Here is a 27931-nt window from a genome sequence, read left to right as displayed (position 1 = left end):
CTCTATCTATCTTTATATATATGTTTACACATTATAATTATAATAAGAACGTTTCGAACCGTTTGTATGCAAACGGGGGTCAATTCAATTTTATGATGCGGTGACGTATTCGGTTGAGTGAGCAGCTAGCTTCTTGTATTGAAATATGCAATCATCTCTTATAAAAGGTTGTTCAACTATAATATTGATATAGTTGTTGTGTATTGTACGAAATGAAAACGAACTGAAAATTATTACGCAGTTTCACGGTAAGATTCAGTTTCAATTTCATTTGTGCTTTAACATTTAACAATGATGTAATTATCTCGTTAACTCTAACAATGTTTACAATAAATAACGTTTTAAAAACGGTCAGTCATCTGTTATCGATAGCGACGACAAAAACAAAACATGAGATCTGGCTAATTCTAATAGTAGAACTATAGAAGTAATATAGTATATTCTCAATAGCAAAGCACCTAGCAGGGTAATAGAGATTTTTTGGTGTCAAATAGAGTAGTTTTTAGTACGAGTTGCCATTTACATTATATTAGACAGGAGTCGCCGTGAGATGCCGCATTGGAGGCAAATTTGAAAACGAAAAAGTGGTTACTGCGAAGGGTTTTCATTTAACTTTTATTAAAGAATTTACATTCAGTTACGTAATTTAGTTATTTGCATGCAGACTGCTAACGTGATGTTAGATTATTTGTTAAAATAATGTACATTTCAGTGATCATATTTTCATTGAAAGAACGTTCGTGCCTATTTTTCGAACATATCTTGGCTCTTACCGCATTTTTAAGAGTGTAAAAATCTTATAAAATAAAAATGACATTTGACACTGCCAAAATTACCTACTTTATTTTTTTCTATTACCCTGCTTGGTGCTTTGTCAATAGGCATTTTTTGGACTTTTTATTTTGACTAGTAGGAAGTTTATAGGTTGTCACGATGACAGGGCTACGATTCCACTAGTCAAAAACAATATTCAGATCATACAATTACAATTTACTAGCGAAGGGAAATCATTCATTAAGTGATGACACTTGATGTAATTTTTGGTTCGTCTTGCCTTCACACTTCACACTCGTCAAATTAAAATTACCATTTCGTAGTCAAATGTCTTCTGCTTGAACAAGTAGGTACGTAGTCTACAATTCTATTTAACACCAATGAATTCAAATTTTTTCGCCAAGATATAATATTTTGGGAATCACTTAATTAACTGGTAACATCGGTGACTTCCAAAACTCTGACAAAATTGTGTTTTGTAAAGGTGAACAACCTGTATTTCAAACGAAGATACCTTCACACAGAAATAATCGTAATGTTGTGATTAAAAAGCTTTCAGTAACGTAAAAAGCCTTATTTTATTAAATCCTTTAGTCCTAAAATTTGTATGGACTAGCTAATATTTCTCTTTTTATCAAAAGTAATACGCTCATTAGAATAGCCTAAATATCAAAAGTAATCAGATTCAAAGCTTTCTCTTAACTAAACTACAATGTTTGTAGACTTCGGTTCAAACGTAGATTAGTTTAGACCGGTCAAATTTACAGTTTAGTAGCTCCAGTTCATCTGCGTCTATTTCTTTTTCGGAAACCCGCTAGACCCGAGCCAGCCCGAATGCAGACTTTAAAAACCCAAAACCACCAGAAACCTGAGAAAAATATCAAAAATTCAAATTGTCTCCGGCTCGACTGAATTAGAAACCGCCCATAAGCCGAGCCAGTCCCAGTGGGGTTTAAAAGTCGCGCTCTTCAAAGCGTTCAAAGTTGCTCGAAATACAAAATAAAAAAAAAACTTCATATGTTAGCAACAACGATAATAAAAATAAGTGATGAGCTCTGGCAAAGACCCTTTTTTATAGTATATTGTATGTAAAAACTAATGAAGTAAAAGATTTTGCACGAAACAGCATTGGTAATTTTCAACTAATGAAGTAACAGATTCGATAGTCATATTACGAGAGATTCAAAGCATACAAAATAGAATTAACTTTTCGTTTGTATTTTTATTTAACATCATCTCTAATCCTATCGGCAGTAACAAATCAAAGAAAAATAAAGAAAAACTTAACGACTCAAAACAAAAATAAAAAAATATTAAACTTTACAACAGATCTCACAAAATGCTAATTAACATCATCGAAAGGAAAATCCGTGTTCGTGAAGATCATACGATCCGGGCAATATGTAAGGTTGCTTCGCCAATTGAATTCCTTCCCTCAGAATATTTGTATTCCGTCTAGGTAAATGTTTGTTCGGATTCCAGTCCAATGTCTTTTTTCGATTTCGTCGCATCTTTTCCTTCATTCTGGTTGCTTTCTTTGGTGCTTTAGTTGTAGTGTCTAGTAGCTCTGTGGTTATACTTTCTCCGGAATCATAATCGTCATCGCTTGGCGGTAGGACAAATTTCGGAATGAATTTGGAAATGTCGAAAATGAACACTTCTGTTCCATCACTTTGAGGATATTTGAAGAATTGCGTGTATTTCGCCTTGGAATCATTTTTGTTCATTTGTGCGTATTCTTGCTCTTCCATTAATATTACTACTGGTGGCTTCTCATGGTTCGATGTTACATTTGAAATAATATCGAGAATTGTGGTGTTTTCTGAACTCATTTTTGAATTGGCTAGATCAACATATGGCGGAAAGACGACATAGTCTACACTGGATTCACTAGGCGCCTGATCTTTTCTTGCATTTGAAGACGACAGTTGTTCAATGTTACTCGTAACGTCATCGAATACGTTGACCAAGGTGCTATACGGTTCTTCTTCCAAGTTACTTCTTACTCGACGGGGCTTAACGACGGGCAAAACTTCATCAACAAAATGTTCTTGAAATATTGGATTATTCAAGGGCTCAGCTCCGAACAATTTTTCCTTTAAGCAATCAATTTTGTCTTCGAGTCCAGTCAACCGTTTTTTAGATTTCAAATCTGTTTCCTTGTCATTAACATTTGTTGCGTCGAATTCTACATCGTCACAAGTCTTACGTTTTGTGCTGTAGAGTGATGTTCTTCCATTACGCAGATGTTGTCCATTTTCTGCATATCGTATGGCTGACTGTTTTGGAATGTGTTTCGTAGATGAGTAATAAAATGGAAACTTATCTGCACTGACATGTCTACGTCTACGATGTTTAACATTAGCAAATTTCTCTTCATTTCCATGGTCGTATTGATTGTCTTCGTATCCTTGTTCCGTATACACCACATGTCCACCTTTTTCCAAAATTCTTTCTTTCAACAATGGGTTAGCTAGGTCTTTCGGCTGATGTACATATTTTTCGGAATGTCTAACGGATGCTAACATTTTATAGGGTACGAAATCGACATCGTCACCCTTATCAGAACGATCGTTATACCCATTTCGGTTTTCAACTTCAGTTCGTTGCTTTTTCTTCGGGCCCACATAGCGTGGAGTGCTGCGTAAATATTTATCGAATTCTTTCACTTCCTCGTTTGAAATGTATGACTTCAAATTTCCATAAGAATCGATATTTTTCTCGTATGGATTGAATGTTTCTCGATCACCATCATCATTGCTATCATGGAAACTGTACTTGGACGACTGATCATCGGTATCGTCATCGTCGTAATTCTTATATTTTTGGAAATTTGGTATGGTAAAGTGTTCCTCATGATCGTTATTATAATTCTGATAACTGGCCGGTGTGACGAAGTCTGCATGATTTAAAAGTTTCGCTTCGTCTTCAATTTCTTCAAAGAAATTCGCATGTTTTGGTTCATCTTCCTCATAGCTTGCGGAGTGTCCACGATTATGTTTTTTCAATCGGTCAAAATGGGATTCTTGATCACGAAATTGATTAAAATTATTGTGTTTATGTTGGCTTCTTTGTGTAATATCTTCTACGTCGTCACTATTGCTTCTTTGAGCTGGATGCTCGTCTTCGTCAACATTAAAATGTTCGCGCTGAGACTTTTTCAATTGGTTGATCTTCGATCTAAGGACTTTGTGATTTCTCGGTGTTTCGGTTGTAAGAACTGGTGATTGAACTTGTCGTATGGCTTGACTTCTATAATGTGGATCTCGGTTGCGTTGCTCAAAATCTTGTTGAGCACGATAGTTTCGTTCCAGCATATTCACTTGAAATGTTACTTTATCGGAAGGAGGAGGTGCCGTTCTACCAGGTCTTCGCTCTGGAGGTGGAGTAGCTCGTACAATACTGTCGGGAGTTATCGGTCCATAATAATGTTGAAAGTTATACGATGCCGGAGGTGGCGCATTGTTTATATTCGATCGGTACACCAGTTGTTGATTTGGACTTGCAACTAATTTCGGATATTGTTGATTCTGTACGAATCCAAATTTAGATTTTTGCACGTTATTTGTCGGTCGCGTCCGTTCGGAGTATGGAGCTTTGATAACACTTAACACACCACCGTTATGTGTCGATGCACTTTTGTCTAAATGTTCATTTCGTTTGTAAATCGGATCATTAGGTTTTGTTCCTTGCACATTATATGCCAATTGCGGTGGCAATGGTGTAGTTTTCGGTAGAAATAGAAACACTTTATTTTGATTTGACGATTGCACTGTTATTCCTTGACAAATCCATTGCGCAGCGATCACCAATATCACATTGTAAATCGAACTCATTTTAAGAGATACTGTAACGAAATAAAGAACAATTTTCGCTTTTATAAGACTTTCTCAGCTACAACATCCGACTTCAATCAACTGTACCAATCAATATTATACCAATAGTATTGAACCAATCAATGAAGAAAGGGAATGTGGAAGCATTATTTACCATTTAAATTAAAGCGAAAAAAAAAACATTTTTAAAGCATTTTTATTTGATTCGGATAGAGTAATTTACATTTTCGTTTTGTTGTTTTTTGTGTGTATTTTACATAATTCTTCATTTGATTCGAATATCGCTATGGATTAGACAATGTAATGTAGTCTGAATTATTTTGATATACATTAAAATAATTGATATGAAACCAATTTCTCAGATTGTATATATTTAAGCTAAAACTGATGATGAGGACCAATCAACCAAAACCATATCAAATACGAATAAAAACCCAGGTGTATAACCATAGCCACGAATATGGCAGAGGTGTTATATGGTATGGTTAATGATTCTCTCAGTTACGTTTTTTCTTTCTTTATTTACTTCTGCTAAATTGAAATCAAGAAATGACCAGAGAAATTTTATTTGTGTTTAATTATCGATGACGAGAGCTAGTATAATTAATATAAATATCCAAATTCATGCTAGTGTGTGCACGTTGATAATGAATAGCAATTGAAAAATCATGTACAAATTAACATACCGCTGTTGATTGAATGAAATTAATACATGAAACTTACAGTTGATATTGTTGTTGTACTTAAATGTGTCCTCTTATCGTTTAAAGTTCTACAATGACGATTTGATTTATCGGGCTCATCACATTAGCGAACCGACAGGGTATAAGCGTTTAGATGGGAAAGAACAGTCTGACGTTCGTTCCTTGAGCAGATACGATTAGGGTTGCCATTCGTCCTCTTTTTAGAGGACATGTCCTCTTTTTTCGTCTAATTCTTCTTTTTTGTAAAAATTCTAAGAACATCACTTTTTTCACACAACGTCCTCTTTTGTCCTCTTTTTTCTAAAATATTGTTAAATTTTAGCAAAACTTGACAGATGTGGTCAAATTTTACGGAAAAAATTTCGCTGCGCAGCTATTTCTAAAGCTACATAGTTTCTACAGCATTCGAATGATATAGTTGACTAGTCCTCGTAGTCAAAAATTCGACTCCATATTTAGGAATTAAGGAAGCTTTAGCATTATGATTGCGAATTTTTATGTTTTTATATGCATAAAATAAGGAGTAAACCAGGAGTATTAAAAAAACGAAATTAAGTTGAAATCGAGTCATATTCTAGCAGCAATTTAAAAATGCAACTAAATTGGTGTGAAATATGGCAGATTGTAGGAAATTCGTGAGCAACGGAAGGGTTTTAGAATTTTTTTTTACATTGGTCAGAAACAGTCAGATTTCAGAAAATGTGCCTAGAACAGGCCTAGATTTGTAAATTATTGAGAAACACGTTTCTTATTTTTTAGATTTTTACTTCGAAACAAAAATGGAGTATCGAAAAAAACTTATGAATTTCTTCTGAGATAAGTGCATGTTTGTAGCTTACAGTTCAAGAACTCCAAGTAAAGTTAGCAAAAAAAGTAAAAGAATCACTTCAAAAAAGGTCATGTTTACAAATGGTAGGTACTGAAACCTCGGATTCGCCTCAAACCAAATGAACTAGTGAGTTTTGAGAATTGCTGGACGAAACGGTGTCTCTAGGTTCTTTAGGGATAACGCGACTTAGACAATTTGATTTTGATCGGTTTAACGTAATTTTGACTTACGACGACAGAGATTTGGCCTTTTTGCGTTGTTTTCTGATTTGTCGAAATACGTCAGACGAATGGCTCGCGATTAGTATAATAGCTTCGCGCTGTGGGATAGTGCTAATGTTACAAATAGTCCGTTGCGCAATTGTAACGTTAAAAAGCACTTCGTATATGTCAGAGTAACGGATGTTTGCAAAATTTACGTGTCTGGTGTATAACTTCCTTACCACACTATATACGTGTCGTACGTAATCTTTTTTCTCAACGATTCTCTTTTTTTCTTTCTTTAAGTCTAATGACGACAGAGTAAAGTAAACCAGGCAGGAGAAGACGACGAAAATACATTCAAAGGAGGGACCTCAATGCTGTTGTAATCGTTTACGTATTAGTTTCATGCATTTGTGTTAGCGAGCGTTTTGCACCAAAATCACCTATACTTTGGCCTTATGAATTTAGGACTCTCGTCAAAATGGGTTGTGATATAGTTTCGTTCAACGAGAGGGGAAATCAGGGGAAATCAGATGGCGTTGCGAGTAACTCTATGATAAATTTGAATATTTGTATGGAGGATGTAAGATTTTTCTGAATTTAAAAATTTTGGAGTACGGAAATGGAGGTTTTTGATTTTTCTCGTTATAAATAAAACGTTCTGCATCGTTTAAAAATAGTTCCAGTGAATAATTATTTTTTCTTGAAATTTCATGCGGAACTATTTTTATACGACAGAAAACATTTTAATTTTAACAAGAAAAATCAAAAACTTTGATTTCCGCACTCCAAAACTTTTAGATTCAGAAAAATCTCACATCCTCCATACAAATATTCAAATTTATCATAGAGTTACTCCTAGCGTCATCTGTTAGTCTTTCTACATACATGCAATTTTTGCCAAAAACAAGATGGCGAAAATCACAACCCATCGACTGCTCTCGCCTGGGTTACTTTACTCTGCCGTGGTCTAATACTACGTTTTGAAATGGCTTAAATGAAAATTTAATATTCAGCTTTGAGCCAAAATCTTATTAAATGAGAATGTTCGAAGGACGGTGTCGATGTTACAACGACAGCAAATATTGAGCTCTCTCTCTCTCTAATGCAGTCTTAAAAAGGAAAATCTGCTCCTTCTTTTTGTCGAAGTAACCATTATGAAGTAAGAGATTTTGCACTAGTCTGTAGAAAATACTTTGACAAAAAGAAAGAGCAGAATCGATTTTACGAAGTACATCACCGCAGTTTGTATAGTTTATAAGAAAAATTGAATGTTCTGAAAATCCGGCTAGTCCAATTTACTTTGACGGAACATTTCAACGTGGTAGAGGCAAATCAAACACACCAATAGTTGTTAAGTTTTAGAAACAATATCGTCTCAGAAAAAAGTCAATGAAAATTTGTTGATCTTACAGTTTAGGGAGCCTTTTGTAAGGTATACCTTAAATTTTCGAGATTTATGTCTCCGATTTACGTTTCTCACGATTACCGTTAATTGAAGCCTAACGATTGTATTTTTGTGCATGCATATATGTATATACACAATATATAAATATCTATATAATGCATTAAATTTAACTTGCTGTGTGTTTGATATAAATTCATAAAATGTGAGAGTTTACTGGAATACCCATAAAATTTCACTTTAATCTTTTAATAGCCTCAACTAAATCCTGTCAATACTTTATGCGATTTACATAAACTGTTCTAAGGCATTGATTTTATTGGAAATAATTCGTGTTAATTTCATCCAATTACTCGGTCGACGGTCAATATATAAAAAACGAATTTAAGTTATTATGCCACTATGTCAGTAGACATCAATGTGTCTAGGACAACGATAAGTTGATCATAAGGTGTCGTAACTTCTCATACACTCTGTTGTGGGATTAATTGTGGTGATCAATGAGTTTGTGGGATGTAAATGGAAACTTATCGGTTTTTCGACCAGAAGCAAGGTACTTTTCACAACTAAACGCCAATTTTGTATATTAAACTTAACATCAACCTAACAGAACAGCATCGGAAATCCGTCTACTCGGATGGAATGTCCCACCAGAAGAATTGCAAACCATCCCGGAGCACTGGCTCACACATCCAGAGCCAGATGCATCTCTTCATTATCTTTTGGGAATGTTGTATATAGGCTTTACCGTTGTCGCGCTAATTGGAAATGGACTGGTTATATGGGTGTTTTCTGCGTAAATTTAATTGACTGCAACAATTTTTGTTCTTAGTGACTAAATGTTCATTTCTACAGAGCAAAGTCATTACAGACTCCGTCCAACATGTTTGTGATTAATTTAGCCATTTGTGATTTTATGATGATGCTCAAGACACCAATATTCATTTACAATTCATTTAATCGTGGCTATGCGCTAGGATATTATTACTGTCAGTTATTCGCAATTATTGGTTCGTTGTCTGGAATTGGAGCTGGTATGACCAATGTGTTTATTGCATATGACAGGTAAGTGATAAAGTTTTTTCATTCATCAGATGGCACAGACGGTTTTTTTTAACGTTACGGCTTAGCAACGGACTAGAGAAACATTTAGGAAAGTCCGAAACAAAACGTAAAAACTTTTTTTAACGAAATATTTAAACTAACACTTGTTTTTACGGGTTGTACGGACGTGCGTGCCATGAGTGGATCAGCTGAAAACCAGCTGAAACGAAATACGTCACTTATTATAAAAGTCGCCGACTGCCTTGAGTTGTAAACTTTGGTTTAATTGACTACAATAGCTTTTACCTGTTTTGGCGGATTTATTTTATGTCATTTCGCGAGGGCTATAAGCGAAATTACTTAAAATGCCCTTATTTTCGTCTCCGTCGCATGACAATAGTCATTTCGGCTGATATCGAAGCAATGAACGCGTACGGTTCATTTGGTTTCTCAAGGTTTCTAAAAAAAAGTCTCTATACCAACACATCTGCGCTTAGACTTGCTTGACGGTTGTTTTGTTGTGGCATTGGCTAAGATTGGTTCCTTACAAATTTACAAATATAACAACTGCAAATCGTAGAATTGTCTTTCTTTGAGTGAGCAGTCATACTCACGTCATATACGTCTTTCTTTTGTGTTATCCCAGAATTAGAAGGCTATTAGAAGGTGTCTGTTTTATACTACCATATGCCCTCGACAATGGGACATTGAACTTTTGACATTTTTTGTATTTAGATTAAGAATGTTATTGTAAACAAAAAATTGTTCTACACTACTGCCGAATTTTCAAGTTTTTTACTTTTAATTTATATTTCAATTACGACTACGACCCAAATTCAACCCAAAAGCAAACCTTTTTCGTGAGAGAATTAAGAAAAAATGACATGAGAAGAAAAGAGAGGCATATAGGGACGTATAGTCTTTTTTATGTTTGACTGATCTTTGAAAATCAGAAAACAATTAATTAAAAATATAAATGTTTATAATTTTACGATTGTGTAGAATAATTTTTTGCTTAGAATAATGTTGTCTATCGAAATTATTGAAACTTCAGTCCGAGAAATACGAGAGTTTTCAAAAAGCTTCGATAAAATCAAGAAGTTTCGAAAAAAAATCATGAAAATATTTTCTCAAAAATAGATTCTGGTCTCAAGTACAAACGAAAATAAAGAAAACCCGCAAAGTTCTATTATACCTTTTCAAAGATCGTATTCACTTTCATAACTATTGTGACATGCAGCGATTTATTCATGTTAAAGCGGTGATTAGTTCTTTTTCTTCACAAAACAATTATTTTGAAGTCATTGAACTTTGATAACTGTCAAGTCTGTACGATCATTTAGTCTGGACTTCCGCTGATCAAGCCCATTTTTATTTTCCTAAATTTTCGTCACTTCAAAGCTCAATATAGGTTCAATTGAAACAAATTTCTCTCTCTACCACAGGTACAATGTCATCACAAACCCATTCGAAGGCAAAATGTCAAGAGGTAAAGCGATCCTATTCATCATCATAATTTGGATATACACCATACCGTGGGCCGTGTTCCCAGCTATGCAAATTTGGGGTCGATTCGTGCCAGGTAAATAAATAGATTTTTTTTTTGTTTTTGTTTCGTTCTATGATTAATTCGTTAAATTTCAAATTTTATTGTTTCAATGTGAATGACAGTCGATCAAAATGAAAAATTGTTTTATTTAAAAAGGAAAAATAATTAAACTAATATCACTTCAACACGCTCACAAGCATACATTTTGTCATCATGATTCATTGGATAAGTAAATTTTTAATATTATCTTAAAGGTTAGTGGTGAAGTCATAAGTGGTCTTAAACTAGGTTCTTATTGATTTTACATCCATGCTTGCAAATAGAGAAGTATAATAATCAACGAAATAAAAATTAAATGTTAAATAATTTTTGCTTTGTACAATTCAATAAGTGTACTCAAACGATTGATATTGTTACGTTGATGCCTAAATTTCCGTTATCGGCAAACAGTTGTGCAATGGATGTGTCAAACACCAAACAATCAGAATTCAATATCGCACTGGCGACACCTTCATGGATTGACCTGGGCATTGCTTCCCAAGTTAATCGACGTCGATGTCCATTCAGTTCCAATCTATAGGCAAAGTTTTCTGCCTCTTTCCTTGAACCGATTAATTGGACAATTGCGAAAAACTGTTGATGTCCATCGAATTTTTCCTGTTTTTCCAACACCAGCATGAAGTTATGGCCGAAACAGGATTGCATCATAACCCAGTCGACGGCCCCCGGCAAATTTATGTCCGTCGCTAAGAACACAATGTCCTCACCCTGTAATGTGGTGATGCTTTTGTGTGACATCATTAAATGAGGCATAACCAATTCCAGTGCTCCCTGCCATTTGCACGATGCACCTGGACAAGGACACAGGTATGGTCGGTATTCACAAGTTTCTTCATGCTCTGCTTTCTCTGTGTAAAGTAATGATGCCGTACATCCATAACTGGAATGTTTACAAGGAAATTTCACGTTAGATGCCACTTTTTCCATAGCTAGATTTCGTATATTGCCCAGTGAGCCGCGACATGTTGGACAACATGTCAGTTTCGAACGGCAACTGGAGCACACAAGATGACCACTTTGACATTGTAAGATTGGCGGCAGGACATAGTCAAAACAAACGGGGCATTCGAACAGTGATGCAAGATCAGCTGACATAGTAGCGTCACCGACCGATGATAAAGAATTTGACGAATTTGAATTAGATGATGACGATGCGTTGGTCGCGTCTCTCCTCTTTGGATTAACGATTTTATTCGACATTCTGAAAATGTTTTTTTCTTTTATTAACTGTTCCGAGTGTCGTAGTTTCCATTCATTCTCCTACCTCGTATGTTGACGGAATCAAAACCAATGGGAACACTCCAATGTTCCAAATGCTTACAATAACATTAATGGGTTTTATGCTGCTTCGCGAACTCGAGCCAATAGTTGAAATATGCACATTCAATCAATGCAGGATACGGACAATATGATGAATGAATGATCGTTTTGTTATTTATGTTCCTTTCTTATTTTTCGTTCTTTTTATTGTTCAACTTATCAATGAATGGACGCAAAAACTAAACAAAAAAAAATGAAGTAGAATTTTTCACACCGCTAAATAATGACTTCGTGCAAACACATCGTAACACTCGAATTTTTCATTTAACTTTTACAAGTAATCACTGGCTATTGATCCGATTTTCGTTTTTTATATCACAAGGTTACTTGTAAATATTATGAAAATTTAATGCAAATGAAACTATTACTAGCGTCCATCTTCGATTTACCTATATGGAATCTATTCCACCAATCCCTGCATTGACATAATAATCGACAGCTGGTGATGGAACGTAATGCGTGTGTTTCATGTTCTGTAGAAATAGAATTTTGAGCGGGATGGTTGAATACGATTTCGAATTTTGAATGAAAAAAACCCAGACTCGTGCTGCAAATGATCAGGCATAGCACAGTATGACTATTGGTACTTTAATACTTATTTCATTAATTTTTCACAACCGGAAAGCACATCATTAATTCATTTATCGAATCTATTACTTAATTTGATCTAAATGCAGACTGAAAACTAAATCATTCATTTTATTTCGTTCAGATTCAAAACCATTTCATTCGAAAATTGCAGTAAAAGAATTGTTCGGCAGAGTAACCGTAGTAGGGTAGCGGCAATCTCCATCTGACACCCAATATTCTTCCATTCATAAAAAAGTTTAATGAATAGGGTACTCATCAATCCTAACGTCAATTAACGAATTGACAAATTTTTTTTTACAGAGGGATATCTGACGGCGTGCACATTTGATTATCTAACCGACTCTTTTGATACACGACTCTTCGTTGGAGTAATATTCACATTCAGCTATCTCATCCCGATGTCAATGATTATATTCTTCTACAGTCAAATATGCAGTCATGTATTCAGTCACGAGAAAGCACTACGGGAACAGGTATATTACATTGGCATTCCTAGCGAATGTATTTAATTTAACAAGAGAACATAAATGTCTTAAAGGCGAAAAAAATGAATGTTGAATCATTGAGATCTAACCAAGGGAACAGTACCGAAACAGCAGAGGTTAAAATTGCAAAAGCTGCGATAACTATATGTTTCTTGTTTGTTGCAGCGTGGACGCCATATGGTAATTTGATATTGACATGAGAAAAACTTGCTTTTAACGGAAACACTTTTAATGAAGGTGTAATGGCACTGATCGGAGCATTTGGTAATAAAGCTCTGCTAACACCTGGTGTAACAATGATTCCAGCTTGTGCCTGTAAATTTGTTGCCTGTCTGGATCCGTACGTGTACGCCATTAGCCATCCTCGATATAGGTAAATCAAATCTAATTTTTTGTTCGTTCGGTGAACCTAAATTTTGTGGTTCGTCAAATTTAGAATCGAACTAAATAATCGGTTACCATGGTTGGCGATAAACGAAAAACCGATATCCGATAATGTTTCAGCGACCAGTGATGCAACCCAAGTTCAAACAACAACTGTGGCTTAGTCAATGATTATTCTTCTGCAGATTTTTACCAAAACTATTTGTACTTTGAAAGCGAGCTGGTTGCACGCATAATTAACCAACTACGAAAGTCGATATCGTGTACCGTGAGGGTAGCAGTATCTTATTTTCACGGCGTACATATTTTTTTTAAACTTCCTAATTGATCAGAAATATGTACAACCTTCCTCTTTCTTACTGATGACGACTTGGCATTACTTAACCGGACAGTTATATAGTTTTTTGTAACATCAAAATTAGTAGTGACGATGCAATTTAGCATGATCAATAATTTTTTGTTTGTAAATTCCATTTGGACACTTTTAGATTCATAGAATTATTGTAAAAAAATAATAGGAAATACACTGCAAGCATTCTAAAATGAAATTGACTGAAGTTGTTAAAAACCAAAGTGGAAGTGCATTTGTCGAGTCAAGAATGGATGATTCTAAGGTAAGTTCACACTTGACCGCTTGAGAATTTTGAATTTTGGCACAGCAGTGCTATGATTTTGGGTGAATCATTAGATAAACAAATGAATTGAAAAATAAATTTCCCCTGAGGTTAGACGGGTTAGACTTCCGTGAATAACATTTACAAGACGCTGCGCTTGATTTGGGAATGACACTAAAATTTGAATTTTCAGCGGATTTACGGCGTCAGTTACCGCTGAAGATAATAAAATATTTATTTTAACCTTTCACGACCGCTGGTATGCATGCAGTGATATATTGAGTCTATTACTTCTTTCGAAAATTGGTTTAACATTAATTTTACTATGAAAGACCACATTAACCATTGGTTTCTTTTTCTGACTGATGGTTGTCGATAACAGATGAATGGCCGTTCGTAAGGAAAAATAGCCTTGTTTCGAACACAAGGGCAATACCCTCTCTAGCAACCAAACTAGGAAAATTAAGGTGGTAAACTGTACAGTGTATCCTGTCATAGAAAATTTTACACTTTTAAAAATAAATTAAATGAAATATGAGCAGCGATGTCCTTTTTTATGTTGAAAAAATTACGTCTACTGTTACCATTTCGGTGTTCGAAAATGAATAATTTGCGATTTTGATTTCTTTTTTTGTGTGTTGCTCCATCATTTTGGTGTGCAAAAATGAAATGAAGTTTAAAATTTGTCGTTTACGTGTGACGTCAATATTGCTTTAAGAAAGAGCGCACGGCAACTCTATTAAAAAAAAAGTCAGTGTCACATTTGTCAAAATAAGGTGGTATTTTGACTGCGTCAAAACGAAGTTTGGTTGCTAGAGAGGGTATTGCATTGGGCCAATTTAAAATAGGATGTCACACATAACATACGGCTCGGAGTTGTGGTGCATGACACAAAGATACAGACGTTACTCACGTTTGAAAGGAAAGTCCTGCGTACAATATTTGGACTGATTCTGGATCCGAATCACAACAGATGGCGCAGACGATACAACTTTGAGCTAAAACAGTTTTATGGAGAGCCAGACATAGTCAGGATCATCAAACTGAATAGACTTCGGTGGCTCGGTCATGTGGAACGGATGGAGGAAAATCGTATCCCGAAGAAAATAGTGAAAACCAAACCTGAAGGAGTGCAGGTCGACCAAAGGCCAGATGGTGCGATGCAGTCCTATCAAATCTTCAAACAATCGGTGTCACACGTTGGGAATCGTTAGACGCAGATAGGTCCGGTTGGAGAAGCATGTTGGAGAAGACTAAGACCCTTAATGGGTTGTAGTGCTGGTTAAGTAAGTAAGTAAGTCACACATAATTGTTACAACAATTCGTATGAGGAAATACCGGATGCACAAGTATGGCGTTAATACGACATAATCACTTTAGATAGTCTTTTTATTCTTGTTATCAATACTTTTTCAACTGAAATTTTAACCGAAATAACTAATATTCAATCGAGAACATAATCAATTTTGCATTCTACTACACACGTGTAGAGATTAATAAAATTATTTCTCTAATTTATTGTTATGATGTCGACCTTTTATATTCAAATTAATTCTGGGATTATTCATCTTTAATATTGATATCGATGTTTAAATATATCCAAAGCGACATATAGCATTTTAGCACTCAAAATCATCGATAGCGAGACAAAAAAAATATTTTGATTTATATGAATGAATATCAGAAGAAGGTGGGTTGTATCTTGTCTCTATTGCCAGTATTATAACAAATTATTATCAAATTATAGGAGGATAATACTCATGACGATGCGATGTATTTGATAAATTTTATTGTTTCGATTTGGTGATGTTTCTGCTAAAAGTTGTTTTGCATTTATGATGATGATGCTTTATGGTACGTTAATTTGTCATACAAATTTTTTATTATCGCAGACGAGGGGTGACTCACTTCTAGATTAAATGGATTAAATGGTATTAAATGGATTAAATGGATTTAATGGATTAAATGGAATAAAAATTGGATTGAATGGATTAAATAGGAAAAAACTTAATTTTACCAAATACTTTAAAAGTCTTAAAAATGGTTGATTTTGATTGAACGACGTACTACAACGTTAAAAAGCGTAAAATTCCACTTTTAGAAGTTTTTGGTGTAAAGTGGAATAAATGGATTAAATGGATTAAATAAATTTAATACAGTCGAAGGCTGTCAATTTTCATCATAAATTAGCTTCAGCTGTTTTTCAGCTGATCCATACAAACAATCACAACCGTGTATACGTCTTTATACGGTTTTACCACTATCATGCGCGTGCGTGTAGCAGCTTCAACCGTATGAACAAGGAAAACCAGTTTTGATTGTATGTGTGGATCAGCTGAAAAACATCTGAAGCAAATTTATGCTGAAAATTGACTGCCTTTGACTGTACCATTTTTACCAAAAAAAAATTTTCTATACCTCACGAGTACTTAAACGCCCTGGAGATCGTGCAGATCTAATTTTCGTAATTAGTTTACAATTTTTTTAGGTGGGTAGCCTAATTATTTCGGTAAAACTAATTTTTTTTTTTTGATTAAATGGATTTAATGGATTAAATGGAATTTAGTCACCCCTCGATCGCAGATCGATTGGATTTCGAGTGGTAGGTTAAAAATTTCTTTTATTAATTCACTTCATGATTGGGTGACCTTTTCGTCGATTCAGTATTTAACCTCCACCTTTTCGTTTATCCATGCGAGCTATATAAAGACGAGATCACCATTTTACTATTGAGCTGCATCAATAATTTTACAGGAACCAATTTCTTTAAAATGAAAAAAAAATCTGATAAAATGCGTATGATGAGTGAGATAAAATGAACCTTCAGATTCGTTTATTTACGACTAATAAGTGGCTATAAAAGTAAATGCTACCTCCCACCATGTTCAATGTATTTTTTTTAAGGTAGGTGAAAAATATATTGAATTGAAGAATAAAAATAAATCAGAAATTTGAATTATGAATTGACGGATACATCTATTGTGGGATCGATAACTTAAATCTACTTTTGTCCATTTGTCAAAATAAATAATCAACAGCAGCCTTGTGTGATTTGTGTTTGCCAATTCAACTACATTTTACAAAGTCATCATTCAATCCTTTAACTTTTATTGTTATTTTAATGTTTAAACAAACACTAAAGCACACGTGTCGGATAAGTTTAGTTGGTCATCGATTGTGTGACGACCGACATTACGCGAAATGTAGTAGGTTGGTAAAAGAATATGATTAGACTGTGAATTTTGACGACATTCGTTAAATTATTGTCACGCTCATTTTTGGGTTCAACATGCAACAAGCTTGCCCAATTAGTCTGCCTATATTGTTAATTGGTTTCTAACCGACTGAAAAGCAGACAAGAACTACTAGAGTAAAATTTTAACCTGAACTAGCGTAGGTCAAGTATTTACAATAGTAAATTAACAGTGCGAACGGTTATAATAGTGGAAATAACACTAGTCTTAACGCTACTGCTATTGAAGGAAAACGAGTTTCCGTGGGTGCAGTAACAGTCCATAACAATTTGGAAGCAGTTACATACTATGTTTTTTCTGCTAGCGCGAAAAATCACTTTATCTCCCTGTAAAACAGATACATAATAGTACGTTGTGTTACAACAATACATTCTCTAGCAACCAAACTACTTTTATTAAGGTGGTGAAAGAATCAAGTAGACTTTGGAACTTACATGTACATTACTGCGTAGTCAGTCAAAATGTAGAATGTGTTTCTAGAATACAAAGAAATAAGGAGTGAATTCGACACAGAGAGCTGTGAGTTTGTTTGCTAGAAAGAGTATGGGTTACAAGTATTGGTTACAATGTTGATTTTTTCAGCACTAGATTCAAGTTTTCCTTACGAGTGGAGCGAAAAGTACCGTTTTCGACGCATGTAGCATGTAATAGTACATTACTATGCAAGGGAAGTAAAGTGATATCTCGTATCCAGATGAGTAAAAGTAACCGAGGGCTTTAGCCCGAGGTACATTTACTCATCGTGATACGAGATATCACTTTATTTTCCGTGTGTAGTACGACGTTTTACTATGCGAGTGATGTAAAGGCTATTGCCTATACATGTAATAGTCTTATTACATGCACCAGCATAGTAAAAACGATTTAAATTTATAGAAATAATATTTTTGTAGATCTTTTCAAATCCTACAATTATAATGAAACTCACGTTTTTGCTTAAACTTAGTATTTCTTCATTATTCCAATTTCTTTCGCTACACCAAACATTGGTGTGTTTCAATGAAAAGATGTTCTCTAAAATCACTTAACTAATTATTCGGATTGATAGAATTTTAAATATTGAACTAGCCTCTTATTTAAATTAAAACCAAAAAAGCATTAACAGATATCCAAACTTGATGTTGATATTATGTGAGAACAGTAACTGTGTCTAAAATGAAAATTGGATGATATCACGAAGACCTTGCTATATATTTTGATGACCTCATCAAATTTTGATAATGAATTATTATGCAAATCTGATTCAGCTTCGTTCATACGCGTCCATCTACTCTATCAATATCTCTCGTGTGAATAGATAATACGACCAGGAAAATGCCGATGAACAGTCACGGTCAATGACGACTTTTTCTCAGTATATATCCCCCAAATTCGTCAATTCTAAAATTGTTTTTGTTTATTTAATTTCTCTAATTTCTTTAAAGCTGTTAAAATCAATATCCATTATGCACTGCAATACATACAAATATTTTGGTATGCGCCACAAGAGATTTATTGGGACTTTTAAAGTGTAAATTCAAATTATCATTACATAAATCTAACGTCCCATATGCAAATTGCCAAAATTAGTTAGATTAGTGTGACATCGACTCGTAAATCAGATTTTTTTTCCGCTACTAAGAACTTTAAATATATGGCATCGCAAAAGAATCTTGTTTTCGTTTTTATGCAATTCCGTAGCTGATAACTCGATATTTTATAGCCCTCACTCACACTGATAAAATTGAATTTTTCAACGTTTACGTTCGAGAGCATCGTTTAACCTTTGCTCCTTTTCTATTTAAATAAAATCGTACCTCTGTAGGTTCTTTCTTAATTCGAATTCACAGTGTATTGCAAATCCTCACTGTCCCCTAGTATGTACAAAGGTTCTGAAAGAACAGGATAAGACACTTTCGAGTTGATCACGAAGGCGGTGTGATCAAAATTTTCCTGTAGCGCCAACTAGGTTTGGAAAATTTTATATGACGATTCTAACTTAACAAAAAAAAAATTGTTTTCAAGTTGACTTTTCAAACAATATAAATGTCTGAATTGTCAAGATTTGTGTTTCACCCGCCTTCGTAAGTGTCTTAACCTAATTTATAAGAATTCAATTCCAAAAATTGGCTAAGTTGTTACATATGGCCCTGGTTTTCTGTATTTACATTTTTTTTATCTACTGTAAGTTGAAATTATTCATAATATTTATGAATCTAGTTAGCAAATGCAGTCGATTTAGACACGACAGCTCCACTGAGCAAATTTTTATATATTTGGTTATATAGCGCAGAATCCTGAGTAACACAGATATTTTTTCGACTACGATTCAAGGGAAAACATGAGCAACGATCGAAACATGTTGGCAATGTCGAAAGTGGCAAACGGAACATCAAATAAACTCGGGATTTAAACGTAGGTGGACGTAGGTCCACCTTCGTAGGTGGAAAACGAATCGGAAGACGAATCGGATGGCAATGCAAAAACGGAACGCACTCATATCAGAACACAATAACTGGCGAAGAAATGAAAATTCTTCAAAAGTTACGCAACATCGGATTGAACAACATCAGTGTTTCCGGTGTAGATCTCGGTGTGCGGAATATGGCTGCAACTGTGATTCGAACGTGGAACGAATCCGGCATTGCCGAGTCCAATGTCATACACAAATCGAAAGACTACCATTACAAAGCCGGTCCGTATAATTGACAGTTTAGACGAAGTGTATCCTTTCACTTTGACATTTTTGTTTTTTTCCATTTATTCCAGGTTTCAACAAACGTCGACGGATTCTACAGAAAATAACCAGTGAATTCGACCGAAAATATCAAACCGACCGTCAAACCAATGGAAACGAACCTTCGTCGAAAAATGGCAACTTCCGGAAGTATCTCCATTCCCGACTCAAATGGTTTACGGACAACGCAAAGTTGCTAATTTGAAATTCTCGAAATACGTCGCCACACAACAACAAATGATGGTGATGGATTGGCAATGAAACGAAGCCATGTCACTGTCACATTGTCATCATGGGTGACTGATCCACACCAGCAAATTCGACTATACGCGGTAAGCTAAACTTTTTTTTAAAATCAATTTGAAAAATTTCTAATTTTTTTTTCCAAATTTCTTCATTCACTTTAAGGTTACTTGCGTTCGCCAGGTGAAAAACGATTGACACAAGCATTGAAACAAATTCCCAATACATGAGTCTTCACTCAAGATGAATGTTGATCTACAAAGAATTGTAGCAAATGCTACAACGAGCCGGACACTGTTGAGTCTACCAAAGTCAGGTAAATAACACAATTGAACTATGTACCTTTTAATCGAAATTTTTATCTTTTTTTATTTTTCCTTAACAGGCTTGAAATTTGCACCAAAATTTGTAAGCTGCTTGGTGATTCCATGCCAGCAGAAAACATCACAACGAATAGATCAAAACGATCCGTCAGGGATGCAGTAGCAAATATCGGTACGAAACCATCCCAGTTCGAACGAGCGCAATGGTCGGACACACTACAACAGAGATATAAACGCTGCACGAAACATCATGAATCTAGGACTGTGGCGTTTTGGGCAATACATCGATTCGTCCCTTCCTGCCATCGAGAATACAGCATTCTCTCGCACAGGATGGAAAAGATTTTATCGATCGTAATACGTCAAAATCATCCACAGAAACTAAAAAAAATGTTAAAATAATTGATTATTTTCATGCAAAAACAATCGTCAGCCATAACTAACACATATACCTTGATGAATTACATAAATTTATCTGATATACGAGGGTTTTCTTAGTACATAAATCTATTCCTCTTAGATACTGAAACATGGGTGATCTAGTCTAATTCCTCCACATAATTATAACTCGCCTCGCGGGACGTGCCATCGTATTTTTCCATGTATTTTGCTTTAGCAAGCTATATACTTTCTTCTCTCTTATCATAACAGTCTTCTAGACATTACCGTTGATATTTTTTCAAATTCTCAAACGTTCTTGGCCTAACTTGTGAGCTAACTGTACAATTCCGAGAATACCCTGTGTATATATGCACTTACATGAATGGTTCATTACGAGGCTCTTTATTACATATTAAACATAACATACCAAGGAAATCAATCTACCTACATATGGATGGGTGCACCCAACAAAATATAACAAAAAGTGAAATTTTAATTTCAAAGCTTTGACCTAAAGAATGAAATTTCTGGTAATCTGAACAAGAAAAACATAGTCCCTTTAATTATCTAAATCATATTTTTATCTAAATCTCAACACCATAACAGTAATTATGATGATATTTACCATCTACTTAAAATCGCATAAATTGAACGCTCGAATTAACTTAGCATAAATTTGATAAAGCACCTCGACACATCGACCACTCTTAATTCTTTATTTCCGCATATCAAATTATAGGAATTTTTTAAAATCGGCCCAAAAAAAGAGACTCAAACAAATAAGTAAATCCACTGTAGCAACCGATATCGATTGTGTTTTATCCGAAAACAACCATTGATGTGATCAATTCTGCTAGACAAAACGACGGAAAAAAATTTATTTTCTACGCAAAAATGTGTTTGGTTTACCTTGAAAATTTGTCGATTTTTCTAAACTTCTCAAAAAAATCTTAATTTTTTAATTTATTCATATTGTCCGGTAAGTTATTCCAACTGTTCACATGCTATAATTCTGTTTGTCTTCATATGATAAATCAGTTTCGATTTTATTTAATTACATTAAACAGAATCACAAGCACTGGTAGCCGTTAGTCATATTATTATTATTATGTTCCGAGTGTCCGTTTTATTTCCCACAAATAAAAATTGAAAGTAAAAAAAATTGTTATAAGTACACTGACTTGTGTTAATGGTTATCATATTCACTAATTTCTTGAGATTTACAATATATATGCTTCTAACTTAATATATCTGATGTCATTATAGAATAGATAGGCCATCGACATAATAGATTTGTCTATATCAATCTCTACATATACACGTGAATAAACCGGTTTTATCGCATATCGATAAGCTAATGATATAAAAGCACAACGTATATTAGAAGTACGAATAGACGTAGTGTTAAACTTGAGGATTAAGCACCTCGAACGTACAACTATAATGGTGAGGACATATCAATTCGTTTAAAATATAGTAAATAATGTGAACCGATAAATTCGTGCAAAGACAAAAAAAGAAGATAAAACATTTTGCAGTGTGAATTAGTGCTAAAATCTATCTACCATGAAAAATTAACAACACTACACCTGAATCTATAATGTCCAATCGATTTGCTAATTCCTTATTCTTTTACATCTACCGCGTTCCAGCGCTCGTTTGTCTATATATGTATAAATTCACCAAACTCATTTGAATGAGAAAGTTTTTTTTTAGCAAAATATCTTGCATAACAAATTTGAAAATGTGCTTTGTTTAGTAAATACATAGTTTAGGTGTAAATCAATAATTGTTCACATTATTTACGTACATATACACACTATACGGAACGCAGTGGACGCGGTAGTGGATATACTGTTTGCACTGTAAATAATAGAAGAATGAAAAGAAGAAGTAAAAAAAAAAACATTTGGAAGTCTAGGTGCCAGAATTAAATTCAAGTACATGCACACCATACTTGTAAATCGATGATGTGATTATTAAATCAAAAATTAATTTGAATATTCAATTTGTTTTCCTAATTATCTTCACATAATTTTATCGAATAAATTTCGCATTCGCTGACATTGTAAACGATTCAAACATTGTGCTCACATGTTTCTAGGTTTTTTTTTTTTAAATAAATTCTAAGCTTTTGAATAAGTTTGCACCGAGTTAAAAATAGTTCAACAGAATTACCATAAAAAAGTAAATAAAAGTTTGAAACTTTTTAAACCAAAGAAATTGACGTATTTTAGCAGAGGAAAAACTTGTTCTGTGTTCTTTGGATCTATTTTATTTATCCGACTTGATGGCATTTTGCATAGAAAAGTTGATAATGAGTTAACCAGTTTCGATTAAATTCCGAATTAAAAAAATGTGAAAATTGATTTAACAAATTGACATCTTCCATTAATAAATTTGGCAACACTACCCGATAAGAACTTACGATTTGTAAGTTTCGTGTTGGAGTCGCCTACATATACATCGATAAAATAAACGATTCAATGCTAATTATCGATTCTAAAAACCACAATTCAAAGAATAAGTTTTCTTGCACAAAGAACAAGTCCAAACATATTTATCAATGATGATGTGCACAAAAAAAAAACATGAATGAAATGTAAAGTGCAAAAGTCTCTTCGTTTAACACATATCTTTTATTCGGTATATATCAATAGCCTTCGCAACGGTCATCAAATTCATATACAATATACATGCATATTACCATTTTATGCGAATAACCGTCAGACGAATTATAATATTTAATTTATGACACCCTATCATGTATAACATGGTACATTATTTAACAAGTTTATTTGCATATTATTTGATAGGTCGATAATTATGTGCGAGGCTTGGCCGACGATATACATCAACATCATTGTACTAATTATTTGAAACATTAACATCTCAGCCCTGACTTAATGGTTATGGTTCTATCTGCATTAATTAGATTAGACCTGAAGAGGTTACACAACGCATGTGAAATTCTTTGATGCCATCGATTCGCTGTGATGACGCGTTCTGTGAGATATGTTAATTTTGTCACATTGATCAGTGCCCGTCAGTCTGTTCGGTTACAATTTTTTGTTGCGAATTTTTGATTTTTTGGCCTTTGTTTTCTTTTGGTTTCAGTTTATTTGTGAAATGTATTTTCACGAAGTTTCATTGACTTTATAAATTTGAGGAACCCCGTGTCCATATAGGTCATGAAAAAGGTGATGAAATGTTATTGTGCCAAAGTAGCTGATTAACAGTAGCATGAGAAATAGTGCATAATCAATTCGATGATGCATCTATGTTTTCCTCAAAACTCGATCGTGATGTATCACTCGAAAACATGATCGTGATAATATGGTGATGACGAATTTCCGCGTCATTCACAATAACCCACAAAGCAGGGGCTATATAGTTGAATTAATTTGCCGAAATTCGCCAAAATTCGCCAAAATTCTCCAAAATTCGTCGAAATTCGCCGAAATTCTCCCAAATTAAAAAATTCAAATTTTGAAAATTTTCTTCCAAATTTATGTTTTTTGAAATATTTTGCTAGTTTTGTGATATAGCATAACAAAAATATGCAAGAATCTACCAAATTCACAAATATATGTAAAATTCACAAAATTAGGACATTTTTCATCGTTTTTCCAAAAAAAAAGCCATCATGGCTTCCCGGTTAAAAATAGATTTCTAGAATGTCTTGGCCAAAAATATGTAACTAAGTTCTACGATTCTTTGAAATTTCTTAAAATAATGTATAAATTCACAAAAAATCGCCAAAATTCGTCAAAATTCGTCAAAATTCGCAAAAATTCGTCAAAATTCGCCAAAATTCGCCAAAATTCGCCAAAATTCGTCAAATTCTCCAAATTCGTCAAATTCTCCAAATTCGCAAAAATTCGCTGAAAATTCAACTAAATAGCCCCTGCCACAAAGTGACTTATCCCTCTAGAGTATTTTTGCATAATCTTACATGCTATGGGCGTCGAAAGTAAATAATGCTTGAAACATGAAAAGTACGATTTTCGACGCATGTGGCATGTAATAGCATTTATCTACCTAGGTGAAATAATAGCAGTGAAAAAGTGCTATTATTTCGCCGTCGGTAGATAAAATAGCGTATTCATCTCTGTCCAAATGTTTATTTAGACACTTGGGGTTATAACATTCGCCTTCGGCTCATGCAACAACTCCCCAAGTGTCTAAATAAACATGTGGACAGAGGTGAATAATCTACTATTATCACCTGGTAACAAAATAGTAAAAGACTTTTAGCCCGTGGTACGAATAGTATTTTTCAGACGGAAAAAAAATGCGACGAAGTCGCATGTTTCGGGTCCTAGGTATGAAATGATAAATTTCATTGGCTTTTTTGAGGAAAACGTAATATACGGTTGTAAATGAGGTAAGAGGTCCTACTTCAATGTAGATGTAGATATGTCACATTCTTTCTTACCTTGGGCGTAAATTTCCGAATTTCTCGTAATGTAGACCCTCAGCATGTAAAGTTTTATATGCATCCGTTGTGGACGCTTTATTTTAGGCACTTTCGCTTGTCTCCTTCACTTCGTTCAGCCCGCGAATATACCACAGATACGTAAATAAGTATTGTCAAACTTTCAGTTTCAAGTTCAGTCCAGACTCTGAACGCATCTACTCCACTCCAGTTTATGTTCAGTATTTGTATCTGTACAATCTGTCGATTCGTTAAATTTGACTGAGTTAATTTTCCCGTATTATCTTAATGTTTTAATGAATGCTCGCTGAAATTTATGTAATTTAAGAGATCAGTCAAGAAATCCGTGAAACAGTAAAATCGAGTTTGTTGTAATGCCAATAATGCATAAAAATACATTCGAATTTTCGTAATAAACGAGACTATAAATATTTTTAATTGAATTACTCATTAAGACGCATCTTTATTACGTTCATTAAAAGTTTGCACATCGAAAATGTTAATCGGACCACAATATTATGAGAAACATAAGAATTATTAAGATTACAGCCGAAGACCAAAACAATTGAATTGTATAATGACAGTTTAGCTCTTGAGTATGGTCATTGAAAAAAGGAAAATTGTACACACACGGAATTTTGAAAACCGACACATTTTCTGTTTCTTAGTTTTACTTGAGTTTCTGATTTCTCCATATAAAAACACAGGCAAAATTCAGAAAAAAACAGTAAACCTCGAAACAGAAAATGTGTCGGATTTCAAAATTCCGCGAGTGTATTATGAAACATGATGAGCTTTAGAACTCATCGTTGGTTGAAATTTTATCACCATCTGGATCAACACTTGTACAGTATGTGTATGTACTTGTCGGCAATTGAGTTTAAGAAACCGAAATGACTTGTAAATCAACAGAATTCAATATCTTCAATGTCTTAGGTAATATAAAAAACATTCATTTCTTGAGTCCCGTTTTCGGCAAATTGTATTTTTCTGTAAAATCATCGAACTGTTATTGTTCAAACCGTTTAAAATTGACAAGAACCGCATTTATCCGATGAGTTTATAATAGTTTATGATTCAATTCGTTACATTTACACTCAAACGAAAAGTAACTCGATATCATCTCAAATTGTCGCACGATAAAATCATTTTTATATCTTACATCATCATAGAGATGTAGAATTTATTAATTAGTCAAATTAAATCGCGAAAACTTGTGTTATTAAAAAAAAATGTTTTTCTATTGGCGCTAGATACATGATTGTATGCTTTGATATAATAAAAAGCATTTTTTTCACTCTAGCCAATTATAAGACATTCCGAAAATTCGTTGAAACGTTATCAAGGATTAATAAAGCAAATCCGGGTAAAATGTAGACTAATTTGAATAAAATTTGCTTTTTTTCGCATTATCGAATTATGTTGGTTTTTTTATAGCGGCCTTATATTAAAGATGAACAAGATGATAGGTTTCGTTTATAGTATAGCAATAAGGCAATAAAACCGGAAAAATTTTATTCGAAAATTTGTGATTAATTTTTTTGACCATGAAAATTTCTGTTTTATAAATAGCACTGTCAAATAAAGGAAATAAAATGAAACAAGAATCTCAGATGCGATTTTATCGATGAATCTCTAATAATATTTTTTTTATACCTATTTTAGCTTCTCTTGGTATTGGGGTTTGCAGCACTGGCGGCTGCAAAGACGCCCACATTGTCGCTTAAAAATAGCTTAGAACCACCATTGGACTACATACCTGTAAACAGTGGATCAGATATTAGTTCTAAATCGTTAGCGGGAAGTAAGCCATCTTCAAATTATCCTGGACCTGGTTATCTCCTTCCGAAATGTCCCGACGGTAGCACACCTCCATGTGGTAAAACACCTCCCGCAAAAACTTGTCCAAATGGTAGTCCACCTCCTTGTGATAATGGTCAAACACAAACTTGTCCGAACGGAAGCCCACCACCCTGTACGTGCCCAATTCCACTCATTGGAACACCACCAAATTGTCGAGCACCACCTTATCTACCGAATAAACCTACACCCAAACCTCAATGTGCAAAGTAAATTCGCCGATTGTTTGTACTATCTGAATTACTAAATGAATTGAATTTGCAGTGGAGCAGTATGGCCAGACTGTATAAGAATAAAACCTGGACCCATTCGCTGTCCACTTGGATGGTCTGGAGGTACAGATTTTCTTTTTTTTATATACCGTAACACCCGAATAAACATCCTATGAATTCCGTTTTCAGACTTTTATCCAAATTGCACATACCAGGCTTGTCCACCTGGCCAGGTAACTATACTAATATGAAAAGATACCTGACAGGACTCATTTGTTATGTTTTGTTTATATTCAGGTTGGAATTTTCCCAGACTGCAAAGTCCCTCCAGATGTGCCATACTGTTACAAGGAGAGAAAGTTAGGAACATGGCCAGATTGTTACGATCCATGCCCACCATATCAGATGGGTCGCCCAGATAAGGAACCATTCTGTAGACCAATTCCGTGCCCAGTCGGAAAAGGATGGGTTGGTGATTTCCAACCCAATTGTGTGTATACACCAATGTGTCCTGAAGATAAACCTGGAATATGGCCAGACTGCAAAGAATTGTACTGCAAAGCAAACTTCATCGGAACATATCCGGATTGTGTATGTAGACCAGGTTACATTTTTAAAAGCGAAGAAATTTGTGAAGCACCACCCGGACACCAATATCCTGTTGAGTAATGTTTAGTAATGTAAAATTGAATTAGAATTAAAAAAA

The 27931-nt window shown here is 34.3% G+C and overlaps 3 protein-coding genes and 1 long non-coding RNA gene across 4 annotated transcripts; 3 read left to right on the top strand and 1 right to left on the bottom strand.

Annotated features, from left to right (window-relative positions):
* Window positions 1-8142: 8142 nt before the first annotated feature.
* LOC119081453 (opsin, ultraviolet-sensitive-like) lies at window positions 8143-13732 on the top strand. Its single transcript, XM_037190392.1, has 8 exons — window positions 8143-8304; window positions 8362-8547; window positions 8607-8816; window positions 10241-10377; window positions 12616-12788; window positions 12854-12980; window positions 13038-13173; window positions 13237-13732. Exons 1-8 carry the CDS (start codon window positions 8252-8254, stop codon window positions 13346-13348), a joined length of 1134 nt encoding a protein of 377 aa, XP_037046287.1. The 5' UTR covers window positions 8143-8251; the 3' UTR covers window positions 13349-13732.
* Window positions 10471-12140, bottom strand: LOC119081475 (E3 ubiquitin-protein ligase sina). The gene is made up of 2 exons (XM_037190473.1): window positions 11669-12140; window positions 10471-11605 (listed from the first exon to the last, which is right to left on the bottom strand). The coding sequence occupies exon 2, from the start codon at window positions 11602-11604 to the stop codon at window positions 10741-10743; it is 864 nt and encodes a 287-aa protein (XP_037046368.1). The 5' UTR covers window position 11605; window positions 11669-12140; the 3' UTR covers window positions 10471-10740.
* A 5657-nt stretch (window positions 13733-19389) lies between the features above and the next one.
* Window positions 19390-20804, top strand: LOC119081522. The gene is made up of 4 exons (XR_005088495.1): window positions 19390-19726; window positions 19801-20100; window positions 20177-20327; window positions 20397-20804. It is a non-coding gene; the product is annotated as an uncharacterized LOC119081522 (long non-coding RNA).
* Window positions 20805-21971: 1167 nt separating this feature from the next.
* Window positions 21972-27925, top strand: LOC119081473 (leucine-rich repeat extensin-like protein 3). Its single transcript, XM_037190470.1, has 5 exons — window positions 21972-22161; window positions 26819-27222; window positions 27278-27348; window positions 27415-27458; window positions 27523-27925. Exons 1-5 carry the CDS (start codon window positions 22159-22161, stop codon window positions 27892-27894), a joined length of 894 nt encoding a protein of 297 aa, XP_037046365.1. The 5' UTR covers window positions 21972-22158; the 3' UTR covers window positions 27895-27925.
* The last annotated feature ends 6 nt before the right edge of the window (window positions 27926-27931 follow it).

This window comes from Bradysia coprophila, unplaced genomic scaffold, assembly GCF_014529535.1.
Source record: "Bradysia coprophila strain Holo2 unplaced genomic scaffold, BU_Bcop_v1 contig_358, whole genome shotgun sequence".
Lineage (NCBI taxonomy): Eukaryota > Metazoa > Arthropoda > Insecta > Diptera > Sciaridae > Bradysia > Bradysia coprophila.
This window is presented reverse-complemented; position numbering and strand designations above follow the sequence as displayed.